Here is a 17,157-nt window from a genome sequence, read left to right as displayed (position 1 = left end):
TAATATTTATGAGATTTGAGTAACGCAGATGTTCTGGCAAAGAGCAAAGGAGCTGCCTGGAGCTTGAGGTGCAATTTGGAAACCTCGTTTTGGTTTTTGCATCAGGGTAATCCCCATTTTTCAGAGGAGCTGGCTGGCAAATCCCTTTCGAAGGTCCTTCCTTACAACCACATCCTCCGCCAGGGACATCCCGCGTCAGCGCACACTGAAACGCATGCAGCGTCCTCACTGCGTTTCCGAGGCTGATTTGTTGGATTCACAACCCTTTTTGATTTTTGAGAAGCGATTTGCAATCCTGTAACGGGTTCGTAGTGGAGAAGCGAGCTCGGAGTGCTGTACCCAAACCTGGCTCCGAAGGATGGAGGCAAAATGCAGCGGGGTTTCTTGCTCCAGGGGATTTCAGAAGGGGAAGCTGGACACACTCTTGAACTGCAGCACTCTGACCTCTAAAAGCAGCTGCTCAGCACGGCGTCCAAGATGTGCAGAGACCAGTGATGCTGAGTTCCCCTGGAGTCATATCATTATTTTTGCCCTGCGAGCATAAGTGCTAATTCTTCCCAACCGCGTTGGCATCGGGGTCCTGCAGCGCCCGGTCCAGACGCAAAAATCAAAGTGTCCCTTCTGGAAATGACCCTTCCCAAGGCATTTATTGTCACAGAAGCATTTAGAGGTGCCACGGGGCCATGCTGCCGGTCCCAGGCGCCGATGGGACTCATCTACATGATGCAAACAGGAGACGGGGGATGCTGCTCTGCCCGGCCAAGAAATCCACACCGGCACTTTTTAGAGACTTTCCAGCCTCATTGTGTGAGAACTGCCCCGTTGGAAACATCAGGCAATGCTCTCCCAGAGCAAAACTGCAATTTCCAAAGAGGTTTGGTTGGTTGGTTGTTGGTTTTTTGGTTTGTTTTTCTTTTTTTCCAAGCCAGGCTGGGTCATTCTGCTATCGCTGCTGCAAGCTGTTTGGGGTGGGTGTAAAAAACACAACAAAAACATACACTCCCATTAAAAAAAAAAAAAGCTAATGATTTTCTTCTCACTTGCAAGACAATTACTCCCACGCAGGAAAAAGGAAACACATACTGACAGATACTGCGGCCACTTCCTTTACGAACTCTTTAGCCAGTTTGCTCGGCACAGGAGCAGGGAACCGCGCTCGCCGTTGTACCCCGAACGGGCCCTGGGGACGGCCAGCGCGGGGCTGCTGGCGCCGTGTCCCCGCGGGTCCCACCAGCCCAGCCCTCTCTTTCCTTGGCAGCGCGGTCCAAGAGCGTGATGAGCGGGGAGCCCGCGGGCGCCCGGCCGGGCTCCCCCAACCCACTGGAGCGGCCCCTGAAGACGGGCTGGCTGAAGAAGCAGCGCTCCATCGTCAAGAACTGGCAGCAGCGCTACTTCGTGCTCAAGGGCCAGCAGCTTTACTACTACAAGGACGAGGACGATGCCAAGCCACAGGTAGGATGAAGCCGCCGGGCTTCGCTGATGCTCGGTCTCCCTCTTCTTGCAGCTTTGCTTGTGGGGAAATGGTTTGGGATGGGGCAGCGGTGGAGCCACCATCCCTGGAGGGGTTGAACAGATGGAGATGAGGTTCTCAGGGACACGGGGCAGTGCCAGGGGTTGGGTTGATGGTTGGACTCAATCTGGAGGGTCTCTTCCATCCAAAACAATTCTGTGGAGTAGGTTATTAAAGAGGTTTTCTGCCTCTTGGCAGTAACAGATGAGATATCCTGATCAGGATCATCTATGCACTTAAATTCTCAAAGTGTCTGCTGGGGGCTTGGTCCCTCTATGCCCAAACAACACAGTGCTGCAAAAAAACCAGTTACCAACTAAACAGTTGCTATAACTCTCCGAGACAACAAAAAAAGCCTGAGGAGAAAAAGAGCTCAGTACAGCACCATTTTTGTGACAGCAGGTGCAGCAATGGGTACACAAGATGACAGGAGATTTGCGAGAGGTTTCAGCCATGCCCTTGGTGGGAAAAGCATCTTCCAGGATGTTTTTAGGAAAAAAACCAAGCAGGACTTTCAGCATAGCCTGGGTGGATGTGCCCAAGTCAGGGCTGTGGGCTGGACGGGTGGCAGCAAAGGGCAGCTGCTGCCTTGGGACCTCCTGCCATGGGACAGGGCAGCTGGAGGGATGAGAAATGGAAATTCTTTCTCTCTCCAGCCTCCGGGTTTGTATCCCAGCCCATCCTTTGCAGAAGGCTCCATGGTACGGACGCAATTTGTGTTATTTGGCTGCAGTTTGTGTTATTTGGCTGCCACCACGGTCCACCCTGCGCAGCCAGAGGAAACCTGCCCGCTGCCTTTTCCCCCTAAGGGAAACGGTTTGAAATCTGCTGAACGCTCCGGTGCATCTCAGTTCAGCCAGTTTTGAGATCCCCAGAGAGCAGAACGTGCACCCAACCCTTTGCACAAAACACGAGTGTGATCGCCCGCTTGGGCAGAGTTTAAACGTCTGCACCAGCGCCCAACACCCACAGCATCATCCACACCTGCAGCCCCTCCGGGTTCTAACAATCCCCCGGCTTATCTGTCTAAACCATTTCTCAGAGTACGCATTGTAGTACACTTGCCAGGAAGAAATTGGTCTTTTTTTCCCCCTCAATTTATATGGATAATTTTTAGTTTTTTTCAACTATTTTCTCCATATCGTAATTTACTTTTTGAATACCCACCATTGTTTTGAGAAATTCCAGGGAAAGCTCCTCCCCATTGCCGGAAAAGCCGTTCTCTGTACAAATTGTTACTGGTACCAAAACGGATCTCAAGATAGAAAACGCTCGTAAGGGGACGGTGATCAGTGGATCCTTGGGGTGACGGCAAAAGCTGAGCCCAGCGGGACCCAGGTCCTATTTCTGGCTTTGCCTCATTTCAGGGGCGACTGAGCAGAGCAGCCGTCCCGGTTGCAAATAGGATGTAGAAACAGAAAGTGCTGTATAATAAAAAGCTTATTGCTGTTCATAGCGCTTTCGGCAGCTCTCGATGCAACACCCCGGGTCATTTCAAGCTTCGCTGATCCCATCGATGATTCCGATTGACACAGCTGCAATTTGGACTTTTGGAGCGCTCACAGGAGCCCAAGGGCTTTCAGGAGGCTGAAATTGCTGAAAAAAATATTAATTTCTGTGGCGCAGGCTCATTTCCTGCCCTGGGAGGCCTCTGGGCTGACTCACGCGCCTGCTCGGCCCCCACGGGCCAAGTTTGGTGTTTTCTCAAGTCCCTTCTCCTTTGTACTTTCTTCTTCCAGTCCCAGCGAGGGTTAAAAAAAAAAGATGAGAAGGGAGGGGGGAAAAAAAAAAAAAGGAAAGAGCAAAACAACGAGTTTTCTTATTCTGGGAATCACTTCATCAGAAAAACTGGCATTAAGAAGTGTCCCTTATTGTTTGAAAAGTTATTTTTAGCAGATATATATTATATAAAGGCCATCAGGTCCTGAAATTTGTTTGAAAGAAGGGCTTTGATCCTCAGTGCTGACAGCTGGGAGCGTCAGCCTCACAGGGATATATTTGCAGGGTATTTTTATTTTTTTATTGCGGGTATTTGCAGCTCCTGCTCTGTCCTAGGGCTGCCTGGCTCTCCTGGGAAGCACCATCAAGGAGGTCGCCAGCAACCCAGAGGAAGGAGGGAAATTCATCTTCGAAATCATCCCAGGTGAGGACACTTCGCCCCATCGCACACTTCTGGGCTGGACTGTTCACCCAAAAAAATCATTCGGGGAGGTCATTTGGCCCGTCCTTTTGCTCCCATTTATTTTCAAGGTGCCCACAGCGCCGCATTGCACATGAAAGTTAATGTTTTGCTTTCAGTATTCCCACCGTCTCGGTGCCCACGTCTCATGAGAAGCTTCGCCAAGCTGCAGCGTTAAGCTGTTTCTGTTCCTCTCTTGCAGACCTTTAGCAAGGGTGAAATGTAAAAGCGCTGCTTCGTTTTACAGCCAAATGGACATTATTGGGGAAATTTGGAGCAAAGAAAACAAGAATGTGGGTTTGTTTCTTCCTCTCTATAAATGATGCACAATTTTTATTTTTTAGGGGTCTCTGGAGACCAGAACAGAACAGGGCAAGACACCTGCGTGCTCATGGCTAATTCCCAGTCTGAGATGGAGGAATGGGTTAAATCCATCCGGCGAGCACTGGGGTCGGCGTCAGGAGGTAAAGGGGAGCAGGGACGGCTCTTGGAGAGGTGATTTCCTACCGCCTCACCCTCCGCAGCACTGTTGTGTGAGGATTTCAAAGCCAGACTCATAAGTCCTTGAAAACAGAGCTGTAACGTGACTGTAACTTGTAATGTCTTGGAAACCTACTCCCATCGCAGACCCCGCGGTGTCGGGTCTGCTGCAAACACAGGCAGCGTTAAGGAAACGGCAGCCACGCGTGAATGAAGATTTCTGGGCCCGTTTCAACCTCTTTTGCAAACCTCCTCATTGACTTATTGACCCCAGAAGATGTTGTTCTTGAAAACAACTCATATTCAGGGATAAAGCACTGAAAAGAGTCTCGCCTTTCAACCTGCCAGTTGCTTTGCTTTGCTTTTCTTGCAGCTTTTCTTGCTCAGCCCAGCCCTTTTGCCTTGGCCACACAATCGCCCTCCCCACACGACAGCATCCTTGTTCCCAGCCCCGCTCAGATGTGCGTTTATGTCATTATAACATTGTGGGCAGCGAAATATAAAACACGAATTTATCAGAAAGGAGCACATCAGAAATTGGCCACCGTGAAGGAAGCAGCAAAGGTCACTCCAGCCGCTTTCCTGTAAGGATGAACTATTCATATCCAGACTTCTATAAGATTCAACAATAAAACACAGCTGGGAGTCTCTTTAGCCCTTTTCCAAAAGAGCGCTAACCTGGACAATCATCCTGAGCCTCTCCTCCCTCCCTCTGTTCTTTACTCTGACTATTTATATAATATATTTATAGAGTTCATGCCCTTCAGCTGTATCACACAAGCACAACGGAGCTCTGGTCTCCCATAGCTCCTGTGTTAATATAAATCTCAGCAGTTCACAAGCAGATGCTGCCAGTTCGAGCTCTTTCACCATCACCCTGCCATAGGCACAGATGAGCTTCACCTAAACGATGATTTTTGTCTGCAACCCAGGTATTTTCTGCCTCTAAACCCAAACATATTGTGCCCTGAGCGTGGCAGCATCATTCACCTGAAATTAGAATTGCACCAGCCAGAAATTCTCAGGGCATCGCCCCGCCTGGCTCTAATATTTAATAACTCTGCATCTGAGCCTTGCTTAAACTTAAGAGGCTGCCAGTTTCTTCCAGCTAGATAAAGAGACCTTATGTGATAGAAAACGTAAATTTATAGTAGTACAGAGAGCTCTGAGGATAGCAGAGAAGTCAGATACTATGGAGCTGCATTTTATGTCAATACAGAGGTAAACGTACCCTAAAACATCACAGTTTAGGGTTTTTGGCTTCGACACAAGCTGAGGCAACATGTGCTTTTGAATCAACACGCTGCATGGTGGAGGTTTTGCCAAGAGCCCACCTGGAAGCAGCCCCAGGAGACCCAGCTACTTGTGAGCTTGTTGCACATCCAAAAAAAAAAAAAAAAATCAGAACAGCTGCAAAGTGTGAAACCACAGCAAAAGCATTTCCAAAAATCTCAGAGGGGTTTTGCAGGTCTGGCTGCCACCCCACAATAACAGCCGCCTGCCGGGTGGGCATCGCGTTGGCCCTGGGGAGTTATTCCTGAATTAACAGATCTGCCAGCTTGCAGTTAAATAAACTTTTCAGTATCAGCTACCAAAGCAGAGGGAGGAGAAAAAAACCACCACCACACTATTTGCCTTTACTGTGCACAACGACAGGTTTCATTCGTTCATTATTTAAAAGTCATAAATGAAAAACCCCCACGATCAGGCAAGTGCCAACAAGCCTCATAGTTCCAGATGAGAGTGTTTACTTGTATTTTCCTGGTCTGGAAGACACACACAGGAATTATTTCAGCCTTCGGAGCACAAGGTGAACACATCCCAGGGCAAAAATACAGTAGAGGACCATAGCACCCCTTGCTAATAATATCTCAGAGCCAGTTTGAGTTGGGATTTGTCCGCTCTTACCATGCCGCAGGCTGCAAGGAGGAAGAGCTGGGATGCAGGCTGCTGCCTTCCCACCGCCGAGCTCTTGTTTTGCTGTGAATTTGGGAGGAAAAAGCCATTGCTCCGAAGGAAAGGTACCGCCCGCTGCAAAACGCTGCTCTGCTTTGCACAGGGGAGTTTCTGGAGGGTGAGAGGGAAGAAGAGCAACTCAGTCAGTAAGACTTCCAGCCCCAAATCTCTGCAAGGCTGCTTTTCTTATTTCTTGGTGGTCTCCTGTGCTTTCTATATCAAGTTTGAGTGACAAACTTGCCTTCTCTCCCTGCGCCCTCACATCGGCCTTTTTGCTGGTCCTGTCTCCCTCGGGATCAGCGTCCATGCTTCAAGGCAGGCCAGCAAAAACCAAGACCCACTGCTTCATTTTAATTCTTTTGAGGACTGTTAATCACTTCTTGGGAAGAAGTTCTGCTTTCCCCCAGTTTGCAGAGTCCTTGTAGCTGTTAAAAAAAGCAAGTACTGCTGTCACACTTGCACGATGCATTGGCAGGTAACGTGCCTTGAGCAAAGCTTTCGGGCTCCTCTAACCTCTCCGTCCTTTCCCCAGCGGTGTTTGGCCAGCGCTTGGCAGAGACCGTGGCCTACGAGCAGAAATTTGGGCAGCAGCAGGTGCCCATCCTGGTGCAGGAGTGTGCCGAGTTCATCCGGGAGCACGGCGTGAGCGAGGAGGGAATCTTCCGGCTCCCCGGCCAAGACAACCTGGTGAAACAGCTCAGGGATGCATTCGACGCTGGGGAAAGGCCATCGTTTGACCGGTAATGCTGGATCCCCCCTCTTCTTACTCAACCAGGTCTCATACACCCCAAAATCTGGGGAAAAGCAGCTCCAGAGAGAGCCCGGCAGGAAACCTGGACCCTCCAGAAGGGCTTGACAAGGAGAGGGGAGTCAGTAGAAACCCCAAATGGAGGCAAAAGCAGAATCAGAAGGTGCTGAGATGAGACACACGGAAATAAAGAAAAGCATTTAGAAAAAACCTGCCCCCACACAGAGATTATCATTTGCAGGAGCAGCCGAGGAAGGAGGCAAAGGGAACAGCCCGTGTAGCCCATCAGTTAAGGGTAGAGAGCAAGTAGAGGAGCACTAATAAGCTCAGGGAACACCCCAGTACAGGCAGTAGAAGTTATTTCTTTCCCTGCCAGCCCACAGCCATGACATTTGCCTCCTGTTGCACTTACCTGCAACACCACATAGAGATGAGAGAGAGATTTTGGCAGCTGCGAGGCGGCGTCCTCCTGACCCCCTTCCTCTGCAGGACTAAGAGAAAAATCACAACCCCCTAAGAGCTGCCTGGAGGTCTTTTGCTATGGCTGTCTTTGCCATACCCTCTGCAAAATGAGAGAAAAAAGATACACCTCCTGTGCACCTCTTTATAAAGCCCTGCCTTGATAGTTTGCAGGTGCCTCATTATCTCTAATGAGATTTCCCACCTGTTCCCAGCTCCAAGTCAGAGTTTACCCCCTTGCTTTTGGCCGCAGTTGCATAAAGCATCACCCAGTGTTCCCTGCTCCCTCCTGCAGGCTGCTCCGGGGCTTTAATTACTGGTTTGTACTGGTGTAAGCAATGACCCCTGTGCTGGGATAAAAAAAAAAAAAACGGGGTCCTGTCTTTTCACAGCACCAAAAATGAGGCTTTTCGTTTTAATTTCTGCCTGGCCGCTGTAACGAGACAAGGAGTGTTCAGGCTGCTGCGTGTGTTTGAAGGTGTTTGCTCCTGGCTGGGGTGATGCCCCATCCGTGCAGACCCAGGCAAATCTGGGGTGCTTGTGGCAGGGAGGCACCCAAACCCGGGAGCTTCCCTGGACTTCTGAGCAAAGCAGTTTGCCTAAGTGAAGTGCCTTGTCTCTGTATTTGCAGCTCTGTCCCTAACTGCAAAACTTTCCTATTTTTACCTAGCTTTGTGCAGCTTTCTTAGAGAAAAGCAGAGCACTTTTGCCTGACTAATGCCTGCGCTGTGTGAGGCAGAGCCACGGCCACTCTGGAGGTGTAACCATCCGGGCTGTTGGTTTTGCAGCTGAATATTTCTTGCTTTCTGGGTGCCGGAGTCCTGCTGCGAGCTTTCCTGTTGTAACCTGTACGGGGTTCATAGGAAGGTGAAGCCTTTTGTTATGGTGTGGTTTTTTTTTTTTTTTTTTTTTTTTTTTCCAGAATGGCATTTTGCAGCAGTTTGGCCCTTTTCCCAGCACCCTGCCGCGTTAACCCTGTGCCGCAGGGTTTGCTACGAGCATTGCTGTGCGGATCTCAATGCGATTGCGACCCCCATGCGCTTCAACCAAAGCATTTTCTTAGTGAGGAAAAGGGCCAATAACGGGGTTTCCAGGGACCTGAATGCTGCAAGATGCTGGTCTGATATTTGGTGGCGTCTTCACAGCCCGTTTGGGTTTGCACAGGCACACTTGTGCACATAAGCACGGCAGGATTCAGTGGGGAGCGTTAGGAAGCTGCCGATGCAGCCCAAGCAGCCAGGAGGGTGTGTATTTATAGGCCCTACAAAAATACAGCTCTGAAAAAACTCCTCTACAGTTATATGCGTTCGTCAAAAATAACGGTATTTTTAAAAACCTCAACCAGCCCTAAAAATAAGTGACCTGGGGGATTTTTTCCTGGCAGTTTCCAACAGTTTAGCAACTTCAAGGTAGGTCAGATTAGAGGCTTATGGTCTTGACAGTGTCCTTGTGACAGAATGTAAACTACATGGTATGCAAAGCTGCAAACATTTGGCCCGGCAGAACATCTTCAGGAATTGCTGTTAATCTTACAAACCCCAGGCAAGCTCTGCCAGGAGTGCCGGCCAAACACGGGGACATCAGGCAAAATTTGGAGGCGAACCCTCAGGAGTCAAACGCGGGCTGGGGAGGCTCAGCCCGGGTACGAGCCCTGCGGACCTGCCAGACCCACGGCGTGGGGGAAAATCTCCACCAAATGTTTATTTTCCTGCCAGCTGGGGCCATTCCCAGCCTTGGGGTGCCCTATGGATTCTCCCCAGCTTGCTTTGGCCTCTCTATTTATATATCTTGGAGTCCTGCGTCTATAAAATGCAATTAAATACAACCTCGTGCTGCCGGAGCGGGGTGGGGTTTGCTCACCTGATGGCTGCGGGTGTCACGAGTGGCTCTTTTTCCCCGTCGCAGGGATACGGATGTGCACACCGTGGCCTCTCTGTTCAAACTCTACCTGCGGGAGCTCCCCGAGCCTGTTGTGCCCTGGACGCAGTACGAGGATTTCCTGCTGTGCGGGCAGGTGCTCGAGGCGGATGAGAGAAAGGTAGAGACTCATTAATTTCTCTCCTTCTGGTCTTAAAATTACTGCGTTTCCCCCAAAAATAAGTCTTTCCCCCAAAATAAGACCTACCCTGAAAATAAGACCTACCCCGAAAATAAGACCTACCCAAAAAATAAGCCCTAGCGTGATTTTTCAGGATTTTTGAAGATGCTCCAAATATAAGCCCTACTCCAAAAATAAGCCCTAGTTACAGTTCATTTTCAAAGTCAATTTAAATGGTGCCTAGGCAGCTGTACATGTAAAAAAGTAAAATTAATTGGCAACAGAATGCAATGGGACAGATAGGGTTTGGAGAGTTATGATGATATTCCAGAAGATGATGACATGACTGTATTTGAATAAATATTGATTTTTGTTCATGACTATTGCTACATATCCATTGTTGTACATGGAAAAAGGAAACAGAGTCACAAGAAATCAATGATGAAATTCAGGTTTTGGAGAGTTATGATGATGTTCCAGAATGTGATGACACGACTATATTTGAATGCATGTTGATTTTTTTTCAAGAATAAATGTAGATTGTTGTCCATGGAAAAATAAGACATCCCCTGAAAATAAGCCCTAACGCATCTTTTGGAGCAAAAATTAATATGAGCACCTGTCTTATTTTCAGGGAAACAGGGTAGCTGTGTTTCAGCACCAGCTGGAGGTGCCGGGTGCGGATTTATCTTTGCGTTATAAGCTGTGTAATTATTGAGCTTTGAAATCTGAAAAAAAATTAATATATATATAAAATCTCCCAAAGCCGACGAGGTTTCCCAACTTGACAACAGGGGTTTATCCATTTTAAAGTTTGGATTTCCAGAGCAGAGCTCAGAGCTGCACCTCTTTTCATTGAGCTCTGGCGGCAACAGCGAATGTGAAAAGCGAGAGATGTGGGAAGCACAAGCTCCTGTGCTGAGAGCGGAGCTGGCGGAGGGCTCGGGATGACACCGAGGAAGGGAGTGGGGATTTGGGAGAGGGACAAGTGAGAAACAGATGGGAACTGTCTTGTCTTTTGCCTCCCCACTGCAAAAAACCCACCCAGGGATGCTGTTGCTATACACAACAAAATGAGGCAGATATCCTCAGTAGCACGAGGTCTGGGAACTGCGGCGTTCAGCCCTGGATTTCAGGGAAAATGTTTCTCGTAGGTTGTTTCACTTGAAGATCTTTGGGATTAAGAATGTCTTAAAAGTTTATGTACAAGAAATGCAAGATTAGGCATGAGCAGCTCTTTCTGAAGAGCGGGGCCGGAGGGGATCCTGCTCTTTGCTGCTGGGCGATGGGTTCTTCTCCTTGTTCTACAAAAACATCTCCATCTCTGTACTGGAGAAACATAATTTCCAAGGCGAGCAAATGCCAAGAGGTGAGACCATCCAGGGATGGCTGGAGTGACCGGGAACCACTCTTGAGTCCATAAAGGTCTGTGCGTATTTATCAAGGTATTTCTTAACTTGCATTTAGGGCCACCAGGAACTCCTGAAGCAACTGTCCCTGCTTCCCAGAGACAACTACAACCTCCTCAGCTACATCTGCAGGTCAGTCCTGTGCACAAGGTAGTAGCGGCTCAGATTTGGGGTTGGTGAGTCAAAAAATCATCCCAAAGGCTGAGGCTGATGCTGCTAGAGAGCCCTCTGACCAGGGTTTTGGTTCCCCTTGAGGCATCTTTTGTAAAGGGAGAATTTCAGCCGTGGAGATAAACACCTTGGCAATGTCTGAGCACCGATGCCCACCCTAAAACTCACTTACGCATCCCTGAGAATTAAAATCAAGTGTAGTTTTTGTAGACAAAGCGCGGTGCCACAAAACTCTTGGGTTACACCCAGCCTAGGTGGTTTTTCTCTAGTTGGAGATTAGATGGGGGTTTCCCTTTCCCTATCCCTTTCCCTTTCCCTTCCCTTTCCCCTTTCTCTTTTCTCCATTCTCCCCTTTCCTTTTGTTTCCTTTCCTTCTTTCCTTTCTTTCCTTTCTTTCCTTTCTTTCCTTTCTTTCCTTCCTTTCCTTCCTTTCCTTCCTTTCCTTCCTTTCCTTCCTTTCCTTCCTTTCCTTCCTTTCCTTCCTTTCCTTCCTTTCCTTCCTTTCCTTCCTTTCCTTCCTTTCCTTCCTTTCCTTCCTTTCCTTCCTTTCCTTTCTTTCCTTTTTTTTTTTTTTTAGGTAAGCAGCTCATTACACGGTGGTGATTTTTCTACCGACACCAATAAGGCCCAGCTCCAGTTCACATTTATAAGGCAATTACATGTTTCCGTTCTTGGGACTGAGAGGAAAAGCTGGACGGATTAGTCAGGATTTTATAACAGAGTGTGTAAAGCTTTTTGCAGTCTTCCTTCTCTGACCCGAAATATTTGCCTCTGGATTCTGCCAGGTTTCTGCACGAAATACAGTTGAACTCTGGTGTCAACAAGATGAGTGTGGATAACCTGGCAACGGTGATTGGAGTGAACCTCGTCAGACCCAAGATAGAGGATCCTGCCATTATTATGAGAGGTAAAAGGGGCTCCTGGGATAACTGGCACAGGAGCACCTGATATGCTGAAATACTCAGTTGCACCCACAATCTTGCAATTAGACCCATGGATATAAGGCAGACACGTCTGGGCACAGTAGGTACAGCAGGATGGAGTAAAGCCATGTGTTATTTCGGCTATAAATGGGTTTATGGTGACAAAAACCCCTTAGGAGTTGCACTGTGTGTTCCCTCCATAGATCTCAAACAATTCAGGAATTCGGTGAAGTTGTGTTTCTTTTCCTTAGAGCAGGAAGGTGTCAAATGCTTCTCAGGGAAACAAAGCAAACTCAAAGAAACGACGGCTCAGCCGAGCCAAGCTGCAATCCTGTGGGCAAGGACAGACGCAGCACAACTAACAGAAGAAACAAGGTGGATTGACGATGGCAGAGCAGTGGATGTGGTCTACCTTGACTTCAGCAAAGCATTTGACACCGTCTCCCACAGCATCCTCACGGCAAAACTGAGGAAGTGTGGACTGGATGATCGGGTAGTGAGGTGGACCGCGAACTGGCTGAAGGAGAGAAGCCAGAGAGTTGTGATCAATGGGGCAGAGTCTGGTTGGAGGCCTGTGTCTAGTGGAGTGCCTCAAGGGTCAGTTCTGGGACCAATACTGTTCAATATATTCATCAATGACTTGGATGAGGGAATTGAGTGTACTATCAGCAAGTTTGCTGATGACACCAAGCTGGGAGGAGTGGCTGACACGCCAGAAGGCTGTGCTGCCATCCAGCGAGATCTGGACAGGCTGGAGAGTTGGGCAGGGAAAAATTTAATGAAATATAACAAGGGGAAATGTAGAGTCTTGCATCTGGGCAGGAACAACCCCAGGTTCCAGTACAGGTTGGGGAATGACCTATTAGAGAGCAGTGTAGGGAAAAGGGACCTGGGGGTCCTGGTGGACAGCAGGATGACCATGAGCCAGCATTGTGCCCTTGTGGCCAAGAAGGCCAATGGGACCTGGGGTGTATTAGAAGGGGGGTGGTTAGTAGGTCCAGAGAGGTTCTCCTTCCCCTCTACTCTGCCCTGGTGAGACCTCATCTGGAATATTGTGTCCAGTTCTGGGCCCCTCAGTTCCAGAAGGACAGGGAACTGCTGGAGAGAGTCCAGCGCAGCCACGAAGATGCTGAAGGGAGTGGAGCATCTCCCGTGTGAGGAAAGGCTGAGGGAGCTGGGTCTCTTTAGCTTGGAGAAGAGGAGACTGAGGGGTGACCTCATCAATGTTTATAAATATATAAAGGGTGGGTGTCACGAGGATGGAGCCAGGCTCTTCTCGGTGACAACCAACAGTAAGACAAGGGGTAATGGGTTCAAGCTGGAATACAAGAGGTTCCACTTAAATGTGAGAAGAAACTTCTTCTCAGTGAGGGTGACGGAACACTGGAACAGGCTGCCCGGGGGGGTTGTGGATTCTCCTTCTCTGCAGACATTCAAAACCCGCCTGGACGCCTTCCTGTGTAACCTCATCTGGGTGTTCCTGCTCTGGCAGGGGGATTGGACTAGATGATCTTTCGAGGTCCCTTCCAATCCCTAACATTCTGTGATTCTGTGATTCTGTGAAATATTTTAACGGAAAGGCTGCTCTGCTCAACAGATGTCACATGCAAATGGTCCAGATATTCTTCGTATAACTGATACCTGTAGCTTGCTCGTCGAGCCAAAAAAGCACTATTTATGGCTTGGTGCAGCTGAGCAGACTCCTGTCTTGCTTGCTCAATAGTCTACTCCTGCTTTTCTAGGATGATTTAAAAATCCCTCCCTTTATTTGGTTTTATGATCCTGCTCCTCGTCTTCACCTGCATTTCTATGTACATCCCCATTTTGGACACCAGAAAGACCAAAAAGAAAATGCAAGTGTGGGTAGAAGAAAGCCTGTTCCGTTGGGTTTGCCCCTGACAGATCTCTAATTTCCTCCAGGCACGCCACAGATCCAGAAGGTGATGACTGTGATGATCAGTGACCACGCAGAGCTCTTTCCCCCATCCAAGGATGTGCCACCGTCCCCACCCGCCCACAAAAATGACAAGAAAACCCCCGTCCCGCGCAGCTCCGTGGGCTGGGATGCTGCGGAGGACCCCGCGGCGCCCAGGGCCAAGAGCTCGACCCAAAGGCAAATGGTAAGGCCAGATCCTCAGAGAAACAATAAAACGTAAATTTAATAAATGTATCATTAATTATTATGGGATCTAACAGGTCAGCAATCCACTAAGAGCACTTGCTATTAATAAAGAGCTGTAATGGTCACCCCTGGAATATCTACATCAGGAAAACGATGTAGATCAACTTTCTACTTTCCAGTGGAAAATCTACTGTTCTGGGAAAAAATAAAATCTCCTAAAGTTTTTTAGCTAAAAGGCAGAATAGATAAAACCTTTTCAGTTCATGCTGGTGAAGTGAAAACATTGAGGATTAAAGTCCTTTCTCAGGAATAAAGAATCTCTGCAAAATGTTCTTTTTAATGGAAAACATGGTGCAACTCGAAATAATATTTATGAGAAACCTGTGGCCGTTCCTGTTAGCAGGTTAAAACGTGCCTTTGGTAAATATTGCAGTGGCTGCAGCCTGTCTCTGCTCGCAGGACAAGGCTGTCCTAACGCCGCGGGTTTGTTTTGCAGAGAGACGACCAGAATTCCAGCAGTGCCCTCGGACCAGCTGCAAGCTCAAGCGCACCCGGAGAAGATAACGGTTCCAAAGATACGTTGGGAAGGTGGAAAACCCAGGCAAGGAAAAGAACTCAGACGTTACCTAACAGGAAATCTTTCCTGACAGCTGCTTCATCTGGGGAGAAAGGCAGCAGCGACAAAAATGACATATTTGCCCGGGACTTTTGGAAAAGCTCCCCCGGGAGCAGCGTGCGCGCCGTGGTCCCCGACGGACACAAGAGAACGTTGTCTCATGATCTTTTTAAGCTGCTTGACCTTCACCGGGCTTCGAACTACGATAATGTTCCCACCTCCCAGGCAGAAGGTGGGGAAGGCAGCGGCTCCAGCCCCTCCAGCAGCGGCTCCGAGAAGGAATTTCTGCCCTGCCCCAGTCCCGGCCAGCAGCCAAAGGAACCGGCCAGTCCCACCAGCAGCCCGGCCGAGCTGTCCGAGCCCGAGCAGGAGAGCAGGGAGTTCCTGCAAAACATGGTCCTGAAGCTGGAAAAAGAAATGGAGGTGCAGAAAAATGACTACGAGGAACAGATTAAAAGGTAACAGGCTGCAGAGTGCTGCTTTCTGGAGAGTATGAAGTCTGCAGCTCATGTTATTACCACACTAGTGCTGCACAGATTTATTTCCCACTAGTACTATACAGTATATAATAGTAATGACTAATGATAAAATATAGTATTATAGCAGGTATCTAAAAGTCCATGCTGATGTGCTGCACTCTCATGACATAGTTGCTAATGTTATATTACTACAATATTAATACTCTATAGTTGTTATTACACTATTCTATGGCACTGTATTGTTTCTGCCATAATTACATTGTCATAATTCTTGTTATTACTGCAATATTGTACCACTGTACTATCCAGAATTCAGTAGAAGCATTGTTATGTTATTAGTTGTAACCATCAGCGTTATGTAGTTTCACATATTATTATCATGTTATTATATAGCACATGTATTGATTTATTGCATTGTGTTATGTGGCCACTGAGGGTCAGGGGATCAGGACAGCACCTCTGACTTATTTTATTGCTTAATGACCCAGAGGGCAGACACCTTAAGAGCCAAATGATGACTTCTCAGCGGTCTTCTGATCCAATCCTTTCACGATCTGTTTCTCTTTGCAGCCTTGAGAAGGAAAACTATGAAGTCTGGGCCAAAGTGGTGAGGCTGAATCAGGACATCGAGAGGGAGAAGAAGAAGTCTGAGGAGCTGGAGCTGAGGTTGAGGAACGTGGAGCGTTCAAGGGAGGACATGGAGAAGAAAAACAAGATGCTTGAGGAGGAGATTAAAAAATTGGCCAAATCCACAAGCAAAACCGATGCCAAAACCAACTAGAAGCCACCCAGCTGTGCACAGACGTAAAACGCAGCTGCATGAATCCACAGGAATTGCCAAGCAGGGTCAGTGCCAGGGACTCGTATCGTCCCGTGTTCTGGTACCGACCGTCCGCTGGTTTGGAGGAAGGAGCCCAGAAGTCAGAGGCTGGTTTGTGCTCTGAAACAGGAAATTTCAAAAATATTCTTTAGCTTTTTTTTTTTCCCCCAGTGTTTTTTTTCAACTCCTCTTTCAGCTGCTCAAGTTGCCTGTAGAACAGGCCAATACTTCTTGCTGCTCAATCAGTATTTCTTGCACTCAGGAGTTCAATTTAAGGATATTATTATGCCTTTAAAAAAATCAACTAGCAAGCATCTCCTCCGCCAGCCAGCAGGCTCCTTGCTGGAGATACCCACAGTGGAACAAAAACTCCTTAAATCTTGGATCTGGGGAGACAAGCCCCAAGGTCTGGGGTGGCACAGCCCATTGCATGGTACGACGGATGGTGGGCTGCAAACGCTGTCAGCACCGCGGTTGAGATGTTCACATTAACACATACAATTAATTACTGCTCTTATAGAGCAAGAGAAGCCCAGACAACCCGTCAGGTCCACTGAGAAGAGCATCACTGGCTGTGCTGTGCCAGAGTCATGGATATCAAGGCTCTGGGTATAAAATCACAATATCACAAAAACCTCTTTATCTGAGTGGCTGTTTGGTTAATTTAAATCGCTGTTCCTTATAGCCACATGCATATAAACCCAGCACAGCTGCTGACGAGGCTTTGGAGAGCACTTCCACACGTCCATACACGGAGCTCTTTGTGCAGAGCGAGTCCATCAGCAGCTCTACTTAGTACACAAAATGGGGCTTCTGCATTTTTCCTGAAGGACAGTTTTCAAAGAATAACAGGTCTGGACTTATTTATCGCCTCTGCTTTTGTTTTTCATCATTTCATCAGCGCAGAACAGGATTTGCTCAGCCACCTTGGTGGAAACCTGGGTTTGCACCCCAACGATGATGCTGGGGTCACTTGCTGCCGTCAGACCCGAAGGTTTCGTGGTGCTGTTGTGGGTCTTTGTAAACTTGTCTTGTTTTCCCACTGCCTGCGAGCACATCACCCTTCCAGCGGTACCACGATGCTGCTGAAGATTTTGGTGTAGGAAAGAAAATAATAAGAACATAATAAGACTCTGCAAGAAAACCTTTCACTCCTCATTTCTGTTAAGAAGAGGGAACGACACCACGCAGGCTCAGCCCAGCCTAGAGCCTTCGTGGGAGCAAAAAAGGGAAAAACACAGAGATCC

At 48.2% G+C, this 17,157-nt stretch overlaps 1 protein-coding gene across 1 annotated transcript; it reads left to right on the top strand.

The window, feature by feature from the left end:
• The first annotated feature begins 1,024 nt into the window (after positions 1-1,024).
• ARHGAP25 (Rho GTPase activating protein 25) lies at positions 1,025-16,523 on the top strand. Its single transcript, XM_065651704.1, is given in 13 exon segments — positions 1,025-1,117; positions 1,119-1,196; positions 1,199-1,214; positions 1,217-1,452; positions 3,566-3,653; positions 4,034-4,153; positions 6,658-6,865; positions 9,238-9,370; positions 10,838-10,911; positions 11,736-11,857; positions 13,794-13,993; positions 14,492-15,069; positions 15,661-16,523. Coding segments are annotated over 13 exon segments (2,157 nt in total). The 3' UTR covers positions 15,872-16,523.
• Positions 16,524-17,157: the final 634 nt, after the last annotated feature.

The sequence above is a fragment of the Caloenas nicobarica genome, chromosome 25 (assembly GCF_036013445.1).
Source record: "Caloenas nicobarica isolate bCalNic1 chromosome 25, bCalNic1.hap1, whole genome shotgun sequence".
Classification (NCBI taxonomy): domain Eukaryota; kingdom Metazoa; phylum Chordata; class Aves; order Columbiformes; family Columbidae; genus Caloenas; species Caloenas nicobarica.
Note: the sequence above shows the minus strand (reverse complement) of the source record. Positions and strands in the feature narration are given on the sequence as shown.